General features: G+C 45.9%; 2 protein-coding genes across 2 annotated transcripts; one reads left to right on the top strand and one right to left on the bottom strand.

Moving 5' to 3' along the window:
• Window positions 1–8690: 8690 nt before the first annotated feature.
• On the bottom strand, window positions 8691–10043 carry EI90DRAFT_3117340 (uncharacterized protein; the record flags this gene model as incomplete). The annotated part of the gene is made up of 8 exons (XM_039062983.1): window positions 8691–8719; window positions 8772–8849; window positions 8906–8977; window positions 9033–9302; window positions 9396–9480; window positions 9542–9649; window positions 9713–9828; window positions 9884–10043. 8 exons carry the CDS (start codon window positions 10041–10043, stop codon window positions 8691–8693), a joined length of 918 nt encoding a protein of 305 aa, XP_038921108.1.
• Window positions 10044–11977: 1934 nt separating this feature from the next.
• Window positions 11978–13794, top strand: EI90DRAFT_3240635 (uncharacterized protein; the record flags this gene model as incomplete). Its single annotated transcript, XM_039066532.1, has 4 exons — window positions 11978–12381; window positions 12443–12759; window positions 12808–13052; window positions 13102–13794. 4 exons carry the CDS (start codon window positions 11978–11980, stop codon window positions 13495–13497), a joined length of 1362 nt encoding a protein of 453 aa, XP_038921107.1. The 3' UTR covers window positions 13498–13794.
• Window positions 13795–17505: the final 3711 nt, after the last annotated feature.

The raw sequence follows: 17505 nt of genomic DNA, 5'->3' as shown, positions 1-17505 counted from the left end.
GTGCCATGGTGGAACCATCCCCGTGGCAGTCGGATCAAGCTCTTCTCGACAAAATGGTGTGCTGGAAGTGCGATGCACACTCGAATCAATAAGGGGGGCGCAGAAATGAACAACGCCAACGAGGGAACCATTCTGAGATATTTTCTGCTCAACTGCTCAAAGACTGAAAACGGGGTTGGGGGACACAGGCGCATTGCAGAGAGGCCAGATGCGATCCTTGAATCCACATTGTGGGTGGGGAAGAATAGCCGGATGGATGCCTCTGAGGAACATCTTTGAAGGGAAGCAAAGTGACTTCCCCGCAAGAGGGAGGTGCAACTCCTATACAGTTCGAACGCCACAAAGTGGATGAGGAATCAAGAGGGATCGCTGACGATGTGCCAATGCGGAGTGATCTAGATATAAAGCTAATGTAGACTGCATAATGGACGTATATAGCACACAATATGTGATACGCTTAATTCTTCTCTGCCATAGGCAACCAGTGACCAGCCTCTATGGTCTCCGTCATGCACGCGAGACTCAACCGATTCCAACAAGATCATATTGGACAGACGGTACGAGGGCGGGGCTGAGCTGAGACCAATGCATCACACGTTCGCCTCGACTCTCCAGCTCAAAAGCGAAGGACTCAGAGTGTCAGAAAAAGAGTGTTGGTATGGCGAGGTTGGGTGTTGGAATATTTGGAGGGACTGGTAGGTGGATTAGGTTTAGAACTTGAACCGCCCAGTCCTGAATTTGTTCCTTAGATATGTTTCGCCACTCGCCCAAGATTGAAGTGCGTCTCAAAAATTACGTAAATATCCTCTCCTTTCAACTTTCCTGCACGATGTCTGCGTGCTCGGGAAGCGTTCACTATACTCCAAAGAGCTTAGAGCATCTGGCGAGAAGAGGAAAAGCCAGGTTATGTGACACGAATTTATTTAATTTATTCCCACGGCCACAAGTCGTTCGACATCACTAATATCCTACACTCCAGCGCCACTTTATATCCTCCAGCTGCGTGTGTAAAGGGCCTCAACGTTTTTACTTACCAAGAACTTTTCTGTGGCTCGTTTGTTCAACAACACCGCACGGGTGCTGAAAAGTAAGCACAGAAAAGCACAGAAGCCGCGAATGCTGCCGGCCTCTCATACCAATCGGCCCCTTGTACACCTACCACCCGGGGTCACCAGCCGACTCCGTCATCCCTCCACTCTGGTTTTCCGTTTTCTTGCACTGATGCGCCTGGCAGGCATGAAGAATTGCTCTGCCTTCTATGTCCATGGGCAACTGCGCCGAGATTTGGAATATTCTAGGTATTTATTTGTTCGTAGGATGTAGGAGGTGAGGCTCCCTTAATACCTTGCTGTGGCGTCTCCGTGTTCGAGAGTACCTCTTACATATCGATCTGTATGACCCAGCTCATTCTAGCTACAAGCGTAGACCTTTTAAGTTAGCTGGTTCCACTGAATGCGCATGCAGTTGGTTAGCATGTAACCTTTTGAATCGATCGATCGATCTGTCGATGATTGCTTAACAATGCCTGCGGCTGGCCTAGCTTCTACTGGTTAACTCAAATATCGCTGAGACGCCAAGAGGATATTGTACTTTGGTACTCTAAACGACATTGGCTAGCTTTGTCTCACTGTACTCTCGTTGGCAGAATGCTTGTGCTCGACAGGGGCCTCTTTCGAGGTGGTATGTGTATAAAATGAGCGCCGCCAATGTCAATTGGTATCAGGATGGATTTTGTGAAACAGCCCCAACAATTGTTCTATCGGGCTAACCCTATGCCGCACTCAACGTCTATGTCTCATTTTTGCTCCTTGAGTCCTGGAAACATAGAAGAAAACTCTCCCGTCGTTACCATCTCCATAAATAACTATCACGAAGACTAGGATTGGATTATTCCAATGAATCGCAACAAGTGGGGACTCTAAAGAGATCGTACCCCCGTGAAGCTTTGGCTCCAGAGCCTCCCCCCCCTCTCTTAAAGCTCCGACCCCAGAGCCACTGCCGGGTTCAACTGAACCGCAGCAAGTGGGGACTCTTTAAGAAGTCTTTCACCCTAAGTCGCGTTGGAGCTTCGGATCCCAGAGCCACTGTCGGATTATTCCAATGAATCGCAACAAGTGGGGACTCTAAAGAGATCGTATCCCCATGAAGCTTCGACCCCAGAGCCACTGTCGGGATCGACTGAATCGCAACAAGTGGGGACTCTTAAGAGGCTTTTGCTGTGGACGCGATATACCCCCACCTCCACCCCCCCTCTTAGAGCTTCGACCCCAGAGCCACTGCCGGGTTCAACTGAACCACAGCAAGTGGAGAAGTCTTCCCCCTAAGTCGCGTTGGAGTTTCGGATCCCAGAGCCACTGTTGGGTTCAACTGAACTGCAACAAGTGGGGACTCTAAAGAGATCGTATCCCCGTGAAGCTTCGGCCCCAGAGCCACTGTCGGGATCGGCTGAACCGCAACAAGTGGGGACTCTAAGGAGGTCTTTGCTGTAAACGCGATACACAAACATCCCCCCACCCCTCCCCTCGGAGCTTTGACCCCAGAGCCACTGTCGGGTTCGACTGAACCGCGACAAGTGGGGACTCTTAAGAAGTCTCTGCCCCGGAAACAACGAGCAACTATCGCCCTAGATTAAGCAACTACCACACTAGATCGAGCAATGGATGCCTCTTGGAGCCCTCAACTGCTGAACCATGACAAGTCACAGTCCTCAAGTCTTCATCAGGCAGCTCTGAATGAGACGTCCACATGTGAACTTTTTGTCACTTCGACACCCTTCCTAATAACTTCAGACCATCCGTAACCTTGGGTCAGTGATGTGTTAGAGAATGATAGCAACCATGATAGACTTGCCTAAACCCCAGATCATCAGACATATAAAGATCGCTGCTCAAATCAGTATCGCTTCATTGTTTCTCGGATCGCCTGCTCCTCAAGATGTGACTAGTTCTAGGTACCAACAAAGATGTCCACAAGTGAGTGTTTCACCGATTGCGTATGTACACTGGTGTGAGGGTTTAAGAAAAACAGTGGAAAGCGATGCCAGCGAGCAACGGTGGTGCCGATCCAGCGTCTGTCTATGTTCTCTTTCTTTACCACATAGAGTTCCAGTGGAGGTTCCAGTTGATAACTGAGTTATCGGGGGTTTCAGGCAGTCTAGATACTAGATAGGCATCCACATGTGAGTTTTTGGCCAAACGCTGCAAATTCTATGTAATGCCAACAGATAAGCACCGCAGTAAATACCAGGGGAGTGCAGATTCGAAGGCGTGCAATGGCTATCGAGCATGCAAGACAGTGCTAAACATTGCGTCCGTCAATCACTTCCTTCTCAGCGGGCATTCTGATTGATGCACAAACACATGCAAGTACTTGACCGAACCCGGCCATACGCATTGTCAACAATGCCAGGAAAATGCACGTCTAGCGCCAGATCTAACTTCTGTCTTCTCTTGCATATAGAGTTCCAGTTGAGGTTCCAGTTGATACACTGAGAGAAAAGAATCCATGATAAAGTCAGGTTAAATGTGGACAGAGTTTTCCCCATAAACCAGGAGTTTATCTTGACCCCAAGCATTCATAAATCTCCGTTTTGTCACCAATTTGACCAGAATCGTGGCCAAAAATCCTGACTTGCTGGGGATTTAATCAATTTATCTGTATAAATTCACGATTGGGTCCTCGATACATCGACCCAGAAGTGGACTAATCCCCAGACCGAATCATTAACTATGGCAAACATAATCGGATTGAGCTTGGTATGAGTGCTACAATATTGTTCGTGGGATATGAAGCGAATGAAAGGTGGAGAGCGACTTCTGGTAGCGGTGAAGGAGAGAACGAAGGAAGGTCAGTTCGGAGGTTCAAACGCGACCACCACCAAGCTGTTCCCTGGTTCTTTAGTTAAGATGGGGAAGTGTACTAGTGTTATTTATTGTAAATATAGTACCAATCCGAGTGTTTTGGCTAATTCTATTTTTATGGGTTAGTTTTAAAGTTCCTGGGAATTGATTTACAGATAAACCGAGCCCTGCAGAGCTGTTTCTTTATTGGAATTTATTAATTTGTCTAGGTGTAATTCTGTGTAGCGTTGTTTAATTTGGATTTAAATTTGAATTTAATCTTCTACTTGGTGAAGTTTCAAAGATTCTATTCAGTTAATGAATTTGGATTGTGTCTGGAGTGTCCCTTGGGTTTATTTTATTTTTGTCTTATTTTATTGCTTGTTTTAACAGTAGCAAGATAACTGTTTTGTGTTTACACTTTGAAATCTGGAGTGTTAACCAGCTCTCCTGTTGAAATATCTACTTAATATTTCTCTCCTTAATTGCTGCCTTTTACTACAGTGGCAATCTTAACTGTATATCACTTTTTCGCACTGGAGTGACAACCAGAAATGCTTGAGAAAAATAATACTCTATTTTCTTACTTCTCTAAGGGGGGCGAAAAGTCACAGAAAGGGTCTCCCTTTTATACTCCTTGGGTCGCCTTCCTTTTTCACGCTCTACCTTCTATTTACAGGATTTATTTACAGTGTATTTTTCTCAAACTGAATAAAAATGAAATTTTCATGCTATAGTTCTACTGCGCTTTTGCTGCGCTGAACTGCGGTTCTACTGCAGTCAGACTGCGCCTAGAATTCTTATTGTCCTCCCTCGCCTAAGCTATTTTAATGGTTAATTGGAACTTGGCTGCGCTGCATTTGCCGCAGTTACCTATTTCAAATTCCCTATATATACCGTTAAATTTGCTATGACTTGATGATTCTGAATTCAAACTTCACATTACTATGCGTATGGCTGTGCTGAGACCTTCAGCTGATTTATTCCATTTTTATTTAGTGACATTTAGTTAAAATGAGACTGAAATGGTAAATGAGTGAATTATTCAGGTTTAAAACTGAAAGAAAAAGTTGCTAGTAGTCAAGAATTACTCAAACGAATGTGTTATAGCTCTCCACCTCATTAGAATATCATTCCCTAAAATTCCCGCCATGGTCTGTCGTAGTTTAGTGGTTTTCGTGAATTTCGTTCATATTCCCTGATTCCCTTTTGTATTATCACATCCTAATCCTCCATATGTATTGTTGGTTGTTATAGTAGGTCGTCCTTGAAGATATCATATTTTTATGTATTTTATTTAGGACTCTGGACCTCTTGAAGCTGTTTTCCCATGCGTTTTCAGGTTTCTAACTTCATGTCCCTATATCTCATTCATTTCTGGATGTTTTCTCACGTTCTTGGTATCATAAATTTTCATTTATTCCCACCTTTCCAATGGTACCAAGGTTGTGTCCTATTTCCTGGTATTCGTTGAGTTAGCAAAAGTTCGCGCGCACATTCGGTAATCACATGCATCATTCCCGCCGTTTCCGTTTAATTGTTCGGGATTTATGATATGCGTGGGTGTTTATTTCTTTCATATGGGCTTCTGTGATTTATTTCAGATTTTTCCCTCATGATCTAAGGTTGTTTTGCACTTTCCATGCTTTGTTTTGACTGGGCTCTTCCTTATTTGGACGGAAATTGGTCTTCGCGATCTGCCGAAGTGCGGATCTCGGTTCCGATGGCCGGTTCCCTGCGCATCGCCACCCTCACGTGTCATTACACATGATGTGGATTTCTATATTCCCGTCATGGGTATAACTTCACAACGGCTGGACTGTTTGGGCTGAAAATTTGCATAACTATAGTTCCCCATTTTTAATAATTTCCGTGTAAATTCGTTGTATGTTTTAATTATGGATCCTACGCAAACATCATCTTTTCCCTAAGCTCGGACTTTTGATGTCACTATTCCCGTTATTGGATATCTCATTAATGCATGATCCTTTTATTATGAAAATTTGGGAGGATTAAGATTGGATCCCTTCCTTTCTAATGGGCTATCAAGCTTGTCTCGGTCGTTACTGGTTAATCTTCGCGCTTCCCTTTTAGGCATTGTCCTCGTTTTTGCAGGAGTTTTAGTCATATCTCTGTTGTTTATGAGTAGTTTCCCCTGTAATTACTCTCATTGGGTCCGTTTGGTGGACATCTATATTTCCTATTATAAACACGACTTTGAATTTTGCATTAGTTCCTGAGGAATCCTTGTTCTGTGGTACTTCCATCCTTGGCTACGTGTGCGGACGTGGGAAAGTAGTTTCTGTGGAGGTTCTCTGATTGTTTTTATAGTCAAATCTAGGTCGATTGTCCTAATTCTTGGTTTAATATTTGCTATAAATTCCCCTGGGAATTCCGTCTCGTTGATGGTAAGCTTGAAGTATTTTTGCTATTTTTCTTTCTTTCGATTTATCGTGTGTAGTCATAATAATTCGTAAAAATTCGTAAAATTCGTTAAAATTCAGGTCCTTCTATTTTCTCATATCTACTTGTTGTATGAGGTTTTGTGATTTATCTGACATATTTCCATAATGGGTTTCCATAGCGTGGCCGTTATTTCTCCTACAGCAGAGGATCAAGATAATGAACAAATGGTACAAGAAAATCGTAAGCAGAAAAGAAAAGCCATGATGTTGGCTGAGATCGCGATGTGAAGAAGCATGAAGTCCGTTAACCTGGGAGACCTGGAGTGAGTCAGGCACAATGAGGCAACCAACGGTTGGCGTTACCGCATCTCTGACTGGAGCTCCTTGTCAGAGACCAGATTTTAAGACGAAGGAATGTCTCCGTAACGGAGGGCTTTGGCCTCAGCGACTTCTGCCAGGAGCGCTGTGCCTAGTGACACGTCCGTGCCCTAACTTACTGACTGGCACTTAGAACCTAGTGGGGGTAACTCTAGTTGATTTATTTGCTGGGGCGTAACCTATGTACAAGTAGTGTATATATATGGTTACAGCGGAGGCGGTTCCGCAATTGGCGGAGCCGGACGGAGCGGAGCTAACGGGGTTAAGACATTAGCCGACTGAATATTACCGACGAGTCGGTTCGCGGGGTTAGCGGAAAGGCAGGCGTTAACCCAGAAACGGAAAGGAGGGATAAGCCCGAAGGTGGACTCTGCAGGGCAGGCGAGTGTATTGCCCAGCGGAGGCGGGAGTGCGCTAGCGGACGTCGGAGCTGTCCGGAAGTCTTCGGGGCTCCGTACTTAGGGAGGCGTAGGTAATAAATTGAAATGAGGGGGTGGTGGTCATCGAGGGGCACCGGGAGGTTAGCGGAATACGGGGGCTCCGAGGTTGGTGAGGGGGGAGCGGAGTGAGGACGGAGGGGTCGGAGAGCCCGGGAGTCGATGGCCGGGGATGGATATGACACTCCTCAGGCTTGCACGTCTGCGCTTTCCCTGTTCCTCATCGCCTCCTTTCACGCCCGAGCTCCTCAGACTCGCACGTCTACCACTGTGTAGTGGATCATCCCTATGAGTACCTGGAAATTATTCGTGAGCATCGAGTCAAGAAGGAAAAGCTTGAATGCCTTTTCGCGGTTTGGCATGAGTGCGATTGCTGTCCAATTGGTTACCACGGATTTGCAAGCGAGTGCTGTTGGGTTCCACTCTGTTCTCCCCAACGATAGGTGTGGTTCTTTTCGGAAGGGCATGAGCTATTCGAAATGAGTGTGCTGAACGAGTGGGTGAAAAATTTACTTGCGTTTTGGTCGCTGCACTACAATGAGAGTTGGCGAACTGCAGATGGAAAGAAGACCAATGACTTACTTTTGGCCAGACTCCTTCCCAGTCGCTCACATGATTTCTCCGAGGTTTAGCCGCAACTTACGTTGCCTCCGAAATCTGTCGAGCGACTGGTACAACTTGCAACACGTGATGTTCCCACGCTAAGTTGTAATGAGTTGTACATAGGTTACGGGATATAATTTTTAGTATTTACGCATGTGGTCATTGTATCCGACCCAACCCGTGGAGACTAAGGGAGCACATCCAAGGTTGTGAAGATAATATCCGGGTGTGCGCGAAGTTTAAGAGTTTATATATTACTCAGTTGCCAGTCACTTGTTTGTGCCGGGTGGCATAAGTGGTATAGCGCTAGCTGAGGCTATGCGGTTTTTTTAAGTGGCACATGTTCGATTCTCACTTAGGAAAACTTTTTTCGGGCCCTCCCATGGAATAATTGTGTGAAATGGTTGTTTTCTGTGCACTAAGGAGTGGAGGGTATGAAAAAAAAAAGTCCCCTAAGTGAGAATCGAACATGTGCCACTTAAAAAAACCGCATAGCCTCAGCTAGCGCTATACCACTTATGCCACCGGGCACAAACAAGTGACTGGCAACTAAGTAATATATAAACTCTTAAACTTCGCGCACACCCGGATATTATCTTCACAACCTTGGATGTGCTCCCTTAGTCTCCATGGGTTGGGTCGGATACAATGACCGCATGCGTAAATACTAAAAATTATATCCTGTAACCTATGTACAACTCATTACAACTTAGCGTGGGAACATCACGTGTTGCAAGTTGTACCAGTCGCTCGACAGATTTTGGAGGCAACGTAAGTTGCGGCTAAACCTCGGAGAAATCATGTGAGCGACTGGGAAGGAGTCTGACTTTTGGCTTGAAGTGTGATAGACATAGGCATGTCCTCAGCCTCATCTCCACTATGCGTACTTTGTTGACCATTATCGTCATTGTCGCTGCCATTGTTGTCCTCGCTGTCGTTGTCATCAATGTTGTTGCTGTGATGGCTTATGCGACGACGGCCTATCCATCCCAAAAGAGTCTGAGTTAGTCATTGAACACAAACAAGCGTTACTTGCGCTTAGGAAGAGGATCGATGTCTACAAGATGTTAGAAATTGCAACAAATTGAGAACAAGTCAACTTCGCTCACCTTCATCCGTGAGAGCATCATCAATGTATTTGTTCTTTGAAGGGAGATGCAAGCGGATTCTTGATGGAACTTTGCATTCTGAACGAAGGCGTTAGCACGGATGTCGTGAGTGCATTGATTGATCAAGGAAATACTCTTGGCCCGATGGTTGTCTTGGGTGTGATGTCTCGTCAGACTGGTCGCGGATGACCCTATCCTCGTCGTCCCTATTTGGTTTGCTGCATGAATGCCAGATAGAGAGGAAATGTTGGTGATACTCACCTTTCCCTCGTGCTTTTCCAGTAATCCCTTGGTTTCCCACAGCCTTAGCATGGTAATCATCTGATTCGATTTGGTCATCGTCTGATTCAGTGTGGCCCCCATCAAATTTAGTGCAGCTGTCGTCCGATTCTTCGTCTGATTTGGTGGGGTCATTTCCATGGTTGCCCAGTTCAGTGTCACTCTCGATGGCGACATTGTCTATAGCAGTATTATTCTGGGACACACGAGGAGCTATGCACTGTAGTCCTGGGATCCATTTAACATTTTCACCTGCATGGGATGGCGGAATAGTTGTTTAGCAGTGGTCCAGCAAGCGTATTGAATCACCTTTTTGTTTGGCCTTTCGTCAAAGAACTGTTTTACAATTCTCTATCGCTGTCTTGATTAGCGCTGGAATAGGCCAGCTTTCTTCATAATTCTGTTTGATCCAGGCATGCTCAATAAGGATCTGCATGATGCAAATAATCAGTGTGCTATAATGATGAGGAAAGTGGATTAAATAGGCTCACTTCATCTTGAACTATTTTGAGCGTTTCAATGTCGATGGCATTGTATCTTATCATGCCTTTAAGGTATGGCCCCCCGATATTTGCGTGTAGGGCAGATCGAACGGATTCCTGATATTTAGTTGTCAAGCTGCAGTATCGCGTGAATTAGAAGGCCTCAGTACTCACTCATACAGTGTTCATATCTTCTTTCGTAATGCTCATTTCCTCCATCAGACAGAAGCCATGATTGAGACGATCTGCGTGACCCTGTGGCCATGGAATTTGCTCTTGGACATGGTTTTGATGCACTGAGTGCAAAAAAATATATCAGAGTAGCCAACGTGGAGAGGCTACTGCGCTTACACGTGTCAGCATCCTTCCGGAGGCCTGGAGGATGCGATTGTAGATCAACGTGTTTGAATGTGAAAATAGAGGGAGACTTGCCTTCTAGCACCTTCTCGAGCTGTTCTTTTTCGCATCTGAGGGAAGAAATCGTGCATTTTTGAGTTCCAGAATGTGGCATGAGAAATGGTGCGATGGTGGAGCGTAAGAGGCTGGTCACCTGGGCAGATCGTGTTTGGTCTAAGTTGAATTTGTTCTCGTCTCAAACAGAACCAAATATGCCAAAATAACACGTCTCAAGCACCTGCAGCTTCCATTGGTGTAATTTCCCCTCTTGCTCAACTGTTTAGCTCTCTGAGAGGTGGGACACATCTGGGTACTTTTATCAAACATTTTGAGACTGCCTTAAGCTATGGTTCGCGATCGCCACACAAGTGACACAACCAAAGCTCGGAAGCCAAGGTACTCGACTAGCACGGCTCGCAGACACTGCGAAGTCGAAAGGTCACGTCCTTTTGGACATCCGGCTCCCCATAGCTATTACAAAAGGCGAAAAGGAGCTCTCAATCCTGCTATGGAATCAGAATTCGACACGATGGGGAATTCACCATGGGAAGATCCTTTCGAATATGAGCGCCAGGCCTCAGAAGTGGAAATGGCACACTTTGACAATGATTGCGAAATTTTGTACGCTTCCAGTCAGCTATGAATACAGTTTGGTGCTAACATCTGCTCCTAATGCCAATGGAAGCCTAAGCAATGATCGGAATGATGATGGATCCCAGAGTGATGATGGATCGGGGGAATTCTCAGGGCCTAACCGGGCATCTCTGGAAGAGTGGATGGAGGCTGTTGAGGAATATAAAGCAGGTGTGACCTTACAGCGCTATAACCAATTTTGTGTGTCGTAATTTCTCTCACTTTGTCATCAGCTAACCTACAAATGCAGACAACCAGCCCCTTTCCAGTGTAGACTACACAAACCTGAAGATGTTCGACATTATGATTCGCAGCAATATGTCTGGTTCGACATATAGCATTATTCGGTCACGCTTTGAAGAACTTCAACTGAAGTCGCTTCATCAACTTCACTCATACATCTCCAGGCTTTCCCATGTCATAGAGCATTCATATGACTGCTGCATTAACAGCTGCTGCTGTTTTTCTGGTGAACTTGCCGATCTCGATACTTGTCCATACTGCAAGCAATCATGCTTCAAACCAAATTGTTGTCATCCCTTCAAGACCTTCCGTTATCTCCCAATGGGACCTCGCCTCAAAGCGCTCTACACAAACAAGAGCTTTGCTGAACATCTAAAATACCGTGGGGCTCTTGATCTCAATACTGGGACTATTGACGACGTCTTTCATGGAATCCACTACCATCATCTATGGCAACAACAAGTTCGTCTTGATGGGCAGCGATATCAGCACTATTTATTCGGTGATCACTGGGACGTCACACTGGGGATCATGATGGATGGATTTCAGATCTTCAAACGCCAACGTGATGGCAGCATGACTTGCTGGCCCATTATCGCAATCAACTTCAACCTGCCACCCGAGGAACGTACTAAACTATCGAATATAATCCCACTTGCTATAATCCCAGGGCCAAAGGCACCAAAAGACTTCAATTCCTTCTTACGGCCAGTTGTTGATGACTGCAAGCAGCTGGCTCTGGGAGAATGGGCATTGGATATAACTTCAAATGAAACTTTCAAGCTTCGAGCTTATCCGATTTCTTTCCATGGCAATATGGTTGCTGTGAAGCACGTAATGAATTTTAAGGGTCCTAATGGGATTTCCCCATGCTCAGTCTGCCACATTAAGGGAATTAGGAATCTTGATGGTGCAACAACATACTATGTCCCTCACACACCTCCTCTCAACCAGCCCAAAACATGTGATACATACTGGGATATTCGGGACAACTTGCTCCGTTCCAAATCTGATTATCAACACACACTCTCAGAGGTCGCTTCCCTCCTAGGCAGTTCCAGAGGCTTAAAATCGAAGCTTTCCAAAATCCAACAACAGTCTGGGATCAATGGAAACTGTGTGCTCACCGAACTTCCATCCATTTCAATTACTAGGTCTTTCCCCCATGATTGGATGCATCTTTGCCTAGAAAATCACTCAAAAAATCTGGTTGCGCTATGGCAAGGTAAATATAAAGGCTTGGATGAGGGGAAGGAAAGCTATCAGCTTTCCGAAGCTCTCTGGGAAAGAATCGGACAAGAAACTGCTCAAGCTGGGGACACGGTACCCTCATCCTTCAGACATCGTACCCCAAATATTTGGACAGAAAAGCACATCTTCACAGCTGAAGATTGGGCTTTCTGGATGATTCACATAGCGCCGTATGTTCTCAGGAACAGGTTCAACCGCCCCAAATATTACAAACATTTCATGAAATTCAATTCAATCCTCAAACACACCATTCAATATTCTTTCACAGAAAAAGACCTGGATGAGTTGGAGCAAGATATCATCGATTATGTGAAAGAATATGAAATGTGAGTTCATTTTATCACTTGAGTTTTGTGTGCGAAACAATATATTGCGTGGCTTTTCTAGTATTTACTACCAGTTTTTGGCTCAGCGTTTATCTGCATGCCCCCTCACTGTGCATGCACTCCTTCATATCCCATACGACATTCGAAACAATGGGCCACCATGTAACAATTGGACCTTCATCATGGAGCGTTGGTGTGGTTCGCTTTTACCTGCCATCAAATCTCGGAAACAACCATTCACATGCCTTGCGCTAAGGCAGTATCAGGCAGCACAATTATTTGAGGTTGTAAACCGCTACAATGTAACTCAGCTGATGCCACTGAGACATGATATGAATGTCCCTTCACGGCATGAGAAACGGTTTTCGAAGTCGGCCTGTGCGCTATCCTTCAGTTATTTAGCCACCGTAGCTGACACATTGCCAGATCTTATCTCTTTTTTACGCAACCCCATCAAACACAACCATACTCCTGACATGACAATTCGAAAGAAGATTGCAAAACATTTGACAACATCTTTCAGTGGCTCAATCAGAGCCTGGTTGGACATCCTTCCACAAATAATGGAGCGCTGGGCGAAAGTTCGCATTGGTAATGGGGGCGATCTTATTCGAGGGGCCATTGCACAGATGAGCAGTCGGCAGAGTTTCCACGATGCCTCTTTTGTCTGTGTGAGTGATCGCAATTCTGGTTTACATAACCCAATATGTTATTTGATAGTATGAGTTGTTTGCTGACGCGAATGCACACCGCCCACAAGCCAAAGAAGATTTTGTTCGTACTGTCTACTATGGGCGGCTCGAGTATATCCTTCACTGCACCATCCCATCAAACATCATATCCAAAAATACCGAGCCCGAAACCATTCTTTTTGGCATCATTACCACTTGTGATACCCAGGGACACAATGCTACACTAGAGCTGACCTATTTTAGAAGTTTGACATCGTACATTGAAATCGTGGACTTGGCTGCAATCTGCACAGTGGTGGGTCGCATCCAAATTGGCACCACGAATCCTCAATGGGTGATTGTTGACCGGAGCGGTTCCTGGGCCTGCACCGCCTTCACGGATGACTCACTGACTGTAGACGCTCCCCAACAAGAGGAACTCTGACAAAAATCCATTGTGTATGCTTAGGATACCTAGCTACGAATCAAATTTACATCCAGCTTCCGAATTGCGACTTTGTCTGGTCTACCATGAGATAAAAATCCGGCTCTGTCCCGCCTCCAGCAAACAGTGGAACCGGTCTGTAAAAGATCAGGATAAAAATCCTATTCCACTGAGCCTGAAGGTAGCAGTCTGCGAAGTTACATGATAACGGACAATGTCTTGTTTCCAATAATCGCACAATGGTCAGGACTTTTCGCAAAATCTTGACCTATCACGTTACAATATCATGGAATCGCTTCTCTCAGTGGATAACCAAGAACTCGGAGGTTTCAGGTAGCCTAGATAGGTGTCCACATGTGAGTTTTTGGCCAAACGCTGCAAATATAACGCCATGCAACTCACTTTTGTTAATTATTCCTTCTCTTTTCTTGTTCGTGTACTATTCCTATTGGGAATTAAGGTTGTCACTCAATCCTGTTCTAAAGGAAGAGTCATAAGCAGGGAATGGCTTCCCTCAGGGAATTACAATAGAATCCACTTTGGCACCAGCCAGCTTAGGGTATGTCACTACTGTTGACGTACGGTCCCACTCTCTATATACAGCAACTGTATTGTCCAATCACACCCTCGAACTCCTGGCTATGCTTCCTGATTCACTGCGTTTATCTCTCTTGCTGCACCACAAACCGCCATGAATCTCAATCGTGATGGCACACATTCTCATCCTGCCCATCCACGTCTGTTACACAAGAGTCAAGACTGTTTTCTCTTTCGGACCAAGTAGACGCCCAGGCTTGATGTACAACAACAGTTGTTTCTTCAGTTTTATACTGACCGAACCTGAGTGAACCTCTCTCTCTCGCTTCATTTGTTCTCGATGCTTAAAAATGGTTTCTCGGGTCTGACGTTAACGCCCTCGAAGCCAGGATTGAGCCTGACCCTGCTCCCATTCAGTATCGGAGAAAGCAGTGAATACATGCCCACTGTACTTCAGAGATTGCAGTGAGTAAGCCCTCTGGCATGCATTGGGCCTTCAAGATGCTGCACGGAGGCATGCGATTTGTACACAGAAAGGAGGCTGAGAATGCTTCGTCTATCAACTCTGTCCATGGCTCTCAATTCTCTACCTCTTTCCGTACCGCAATCCCGCTTCACAATGCTGATATCCTGTGCCTACTATGTACAATGAGTCTTTGTAACCTATCCGCTGCAGATCATCCTTGACACTAGAGCGTTCAGGATGAGATTTCAGTCCTAGGAAGGACCCCCCTCAGCTAGGTTTCCAATTTCTCAACTTGAGGGTGTTTCTGTTTTCAGCGTACGCTTCTGGGCCTGGGATGTACTGGAATAAAGCCTGTGTTGACACAAACCATTTGCTTCTGTGGTGGGAGGATATCATTTTGGTCGCATGCGTGTGTACCAAACAACCTATTGCTGAAGGTGACAGACCCAGAACAATAGCATACTACCGGAAAGACGCTAACATAGAACTAACTTTGAGGAACGACATAGCATCAGACCTCGACTACATGGTACTAGATGTAAAAAGGAATGGCTCTACGCAACAACCAGTTAGACTCATAAATATTTACAACCAAAAAACGCTCACAGCAAATCAGAGAAAAGAATACACAGCAGAAAGACTGGCAGAGACCACGTTGGACACGGACATTCCAACCATCCTCACGGGTGACTGGAATATCCGCCATCCAGACTGGGATGACTGGATCAAAACACCGTGCCAAAGAACCTTGGAAACTATTGAATGGCTCGAAGGGGGCACGTTCACCCTGTTGGAGGAACCATGTGCTATGGGAGGCCGGACCAGTTTTCTCGCAGCCACATTCCCACATCCAAGCGAGGAACTTGCCCAGACAGCCACATTCCCGTGGTAGCGTGACTACTTGGTCACAACACCTTTTTCTTCTTATCTATTTTAGTCACTTCGGACTTATCCGTGAAGTCCACAAACTATATTCATTCATTTGGATTAGTTTCCTTTTTCCCTCAGTTCTCGCGCATTAGCTTGAGACTGACAAGGGGTGTCGGATCGGCGAATGCCGGACACATGGTATGGGAGGGAGGGTGTCATCAAGGTGTGACAAACTTATTTTTGGCGGAAATTTTAGATTAGGTTATGGAGTGTATGTACAATGTAAATTGTTAGTCGGGTAATATCGAAAAGGGTGAATCAATATTTGCATGGATGTTTGGGGGCTCTATGTCAGGGCCCGGCCTCGGACTCGGAGGCTCCCTGACCTCAACCCCCATCTAACCTGTCCTCACACTATGCGGGGCATGAGATGAGAAGAAGGGTAAAGGTCTCATCTCCCCGCATGGTTGCTATATAAAGGAATGGGTCACATGCCCACAACTATACAGCTCCTAGAGTTGTGTAGTGTGACCCGGAGGGAACATCCAGGTGGCAGTGCCCAGTAAGCGTGGGAACGTTCTGGGCAAGTTGCTCGCCCAGAACTGTGGCTGTGACCCGTGGGAACATTCTGGGCGAGCTGCTCGCTCAGAAAGTTCCCACGCTATCCCGTGCATGCGTGTACACAATGCACAAAGGCAACAACAAGGCAACAGTCAAAGAATAAAAGGGGGTAAAGTAGGTGGGGAGTCCGGGGCACCCTAAGGCAGGGTGCTGAACCCTGACAGTATGAGACGTGTCACTGGGCCCTCATGGGCCCAGATCACCACTTCCAGATGGAGTGGTGTTGACTCCCACCATGGGACTGGAGAAAGGGCCAGCTGTGCAGGTGCGAGTCCGGAACTTCCTGGTTGTGAGCATCAGGAAGTGAGATCAAAGGTTCCGGTGTGAACCTTGATTGAATGTGCGCGTCATCAGGGACAACAATGCATGGGTGGCCAAATGGGGTTCTGGCACTGGTGTCGTGGTAGCTTCCCAGATCCTGAGATTGGGAGGGGTTGCCTCTACTCTGAGGCACAGCCTAGGTGAGTGTGCGTCTAGGAACGGTGCACACACGATTTGCGCATGAGAACTAGGTGCAAATGCACATTGTCGGGCTAGACAACACATGCGTGATCAATGATGCGCTGTGAGGCCCCGGCCCATGTCTATATTCCGCCCACAACATCAGTTGATGTTGTGTTGTGTAATAATTATGTCGCGACGCTAATTTAGCGTCGCGGAAGCTTCTCTATTTATTTGTGCCGAGAATGTATAAGATTGTATATAAACCCTCGGGGTAGCTGTAAAAGGCAGATTAGCCTTTACTTCTACCCCGTCAATATACAGCCAAATCAAGCGTATACTTAGACGGATTACTGAGGCCTGAGGCGAACGGGGGAACGGAACATTACCGTCCCCAAACTAGTAAGATAACCTTTCATGCGCGTTGTCAGGGTAGACAATGTGTGTGGGACACAGCAGGGTTCCGTCACCAGTTGCGGTGCCGAGATTGTAAAAGGAAACTAGCTTAAAAAAGTGAAGGGTTGCTTACTATTTTGGGGACGGTAATGTTCTGTTCCCCCATTCGCCTCAGGCCTCAGTAGGTCCATCTAAACATAAGCTTTAATGTGCTGTATATTCAACAGAGTAGAGGTAAAGGCTGCCGGGCCTTTACAACTACTCCGAGGTATATATATGTAAATTACATATCTCGGCACAAATTAAAGAAATAACCACATCACTATAATGGGAATTATAGCGATGCAACATAATATAAATATCACTATAAGTCTTTCACCCATCCTTTTAGGGATTCTCTCGTCTGTCTCAGTTCGCAGTATCACTTAGATAGGTCCTCATTCCACCATGATTTAGATGCCTTGCTTGGGCGTCTGTGAGGTACAGATCTTTCAGCTGCTTTTTCCACCATTTTGTGGATCAGGGCGGTGGCTTCCTCTAGTGATTCGGGTGACGCTGTGCATTGGTCTGCATTGAGTAATTCGCCCTTCAGGCTTTTGATCTTTTGGGCATTGTGGGCTAACTCTTCTGTGAGTGCCTTTGTGAACTCTTCTTTACTGGCATGTTTCCAGTTTAGT

This window comes from Cantharellus anzutake (assembly GCF_015039405.1).
Source record: "Cantharellus anzutake strain C23 chromosome Unknown EI90scaffold_6, whole genome shotgun sequence".
Classification (NCBI taxonomy): domain Eukaryota; kingdom Fungi; phylum Basidiomycota; class Agaricomycetes; order Cantharellales; family Hydnaceae; genus Cantharellus; species Cantharellus anzutake.
This window is presented reverse-complemented; position numbering and strand designations above follow the sequence as displayed.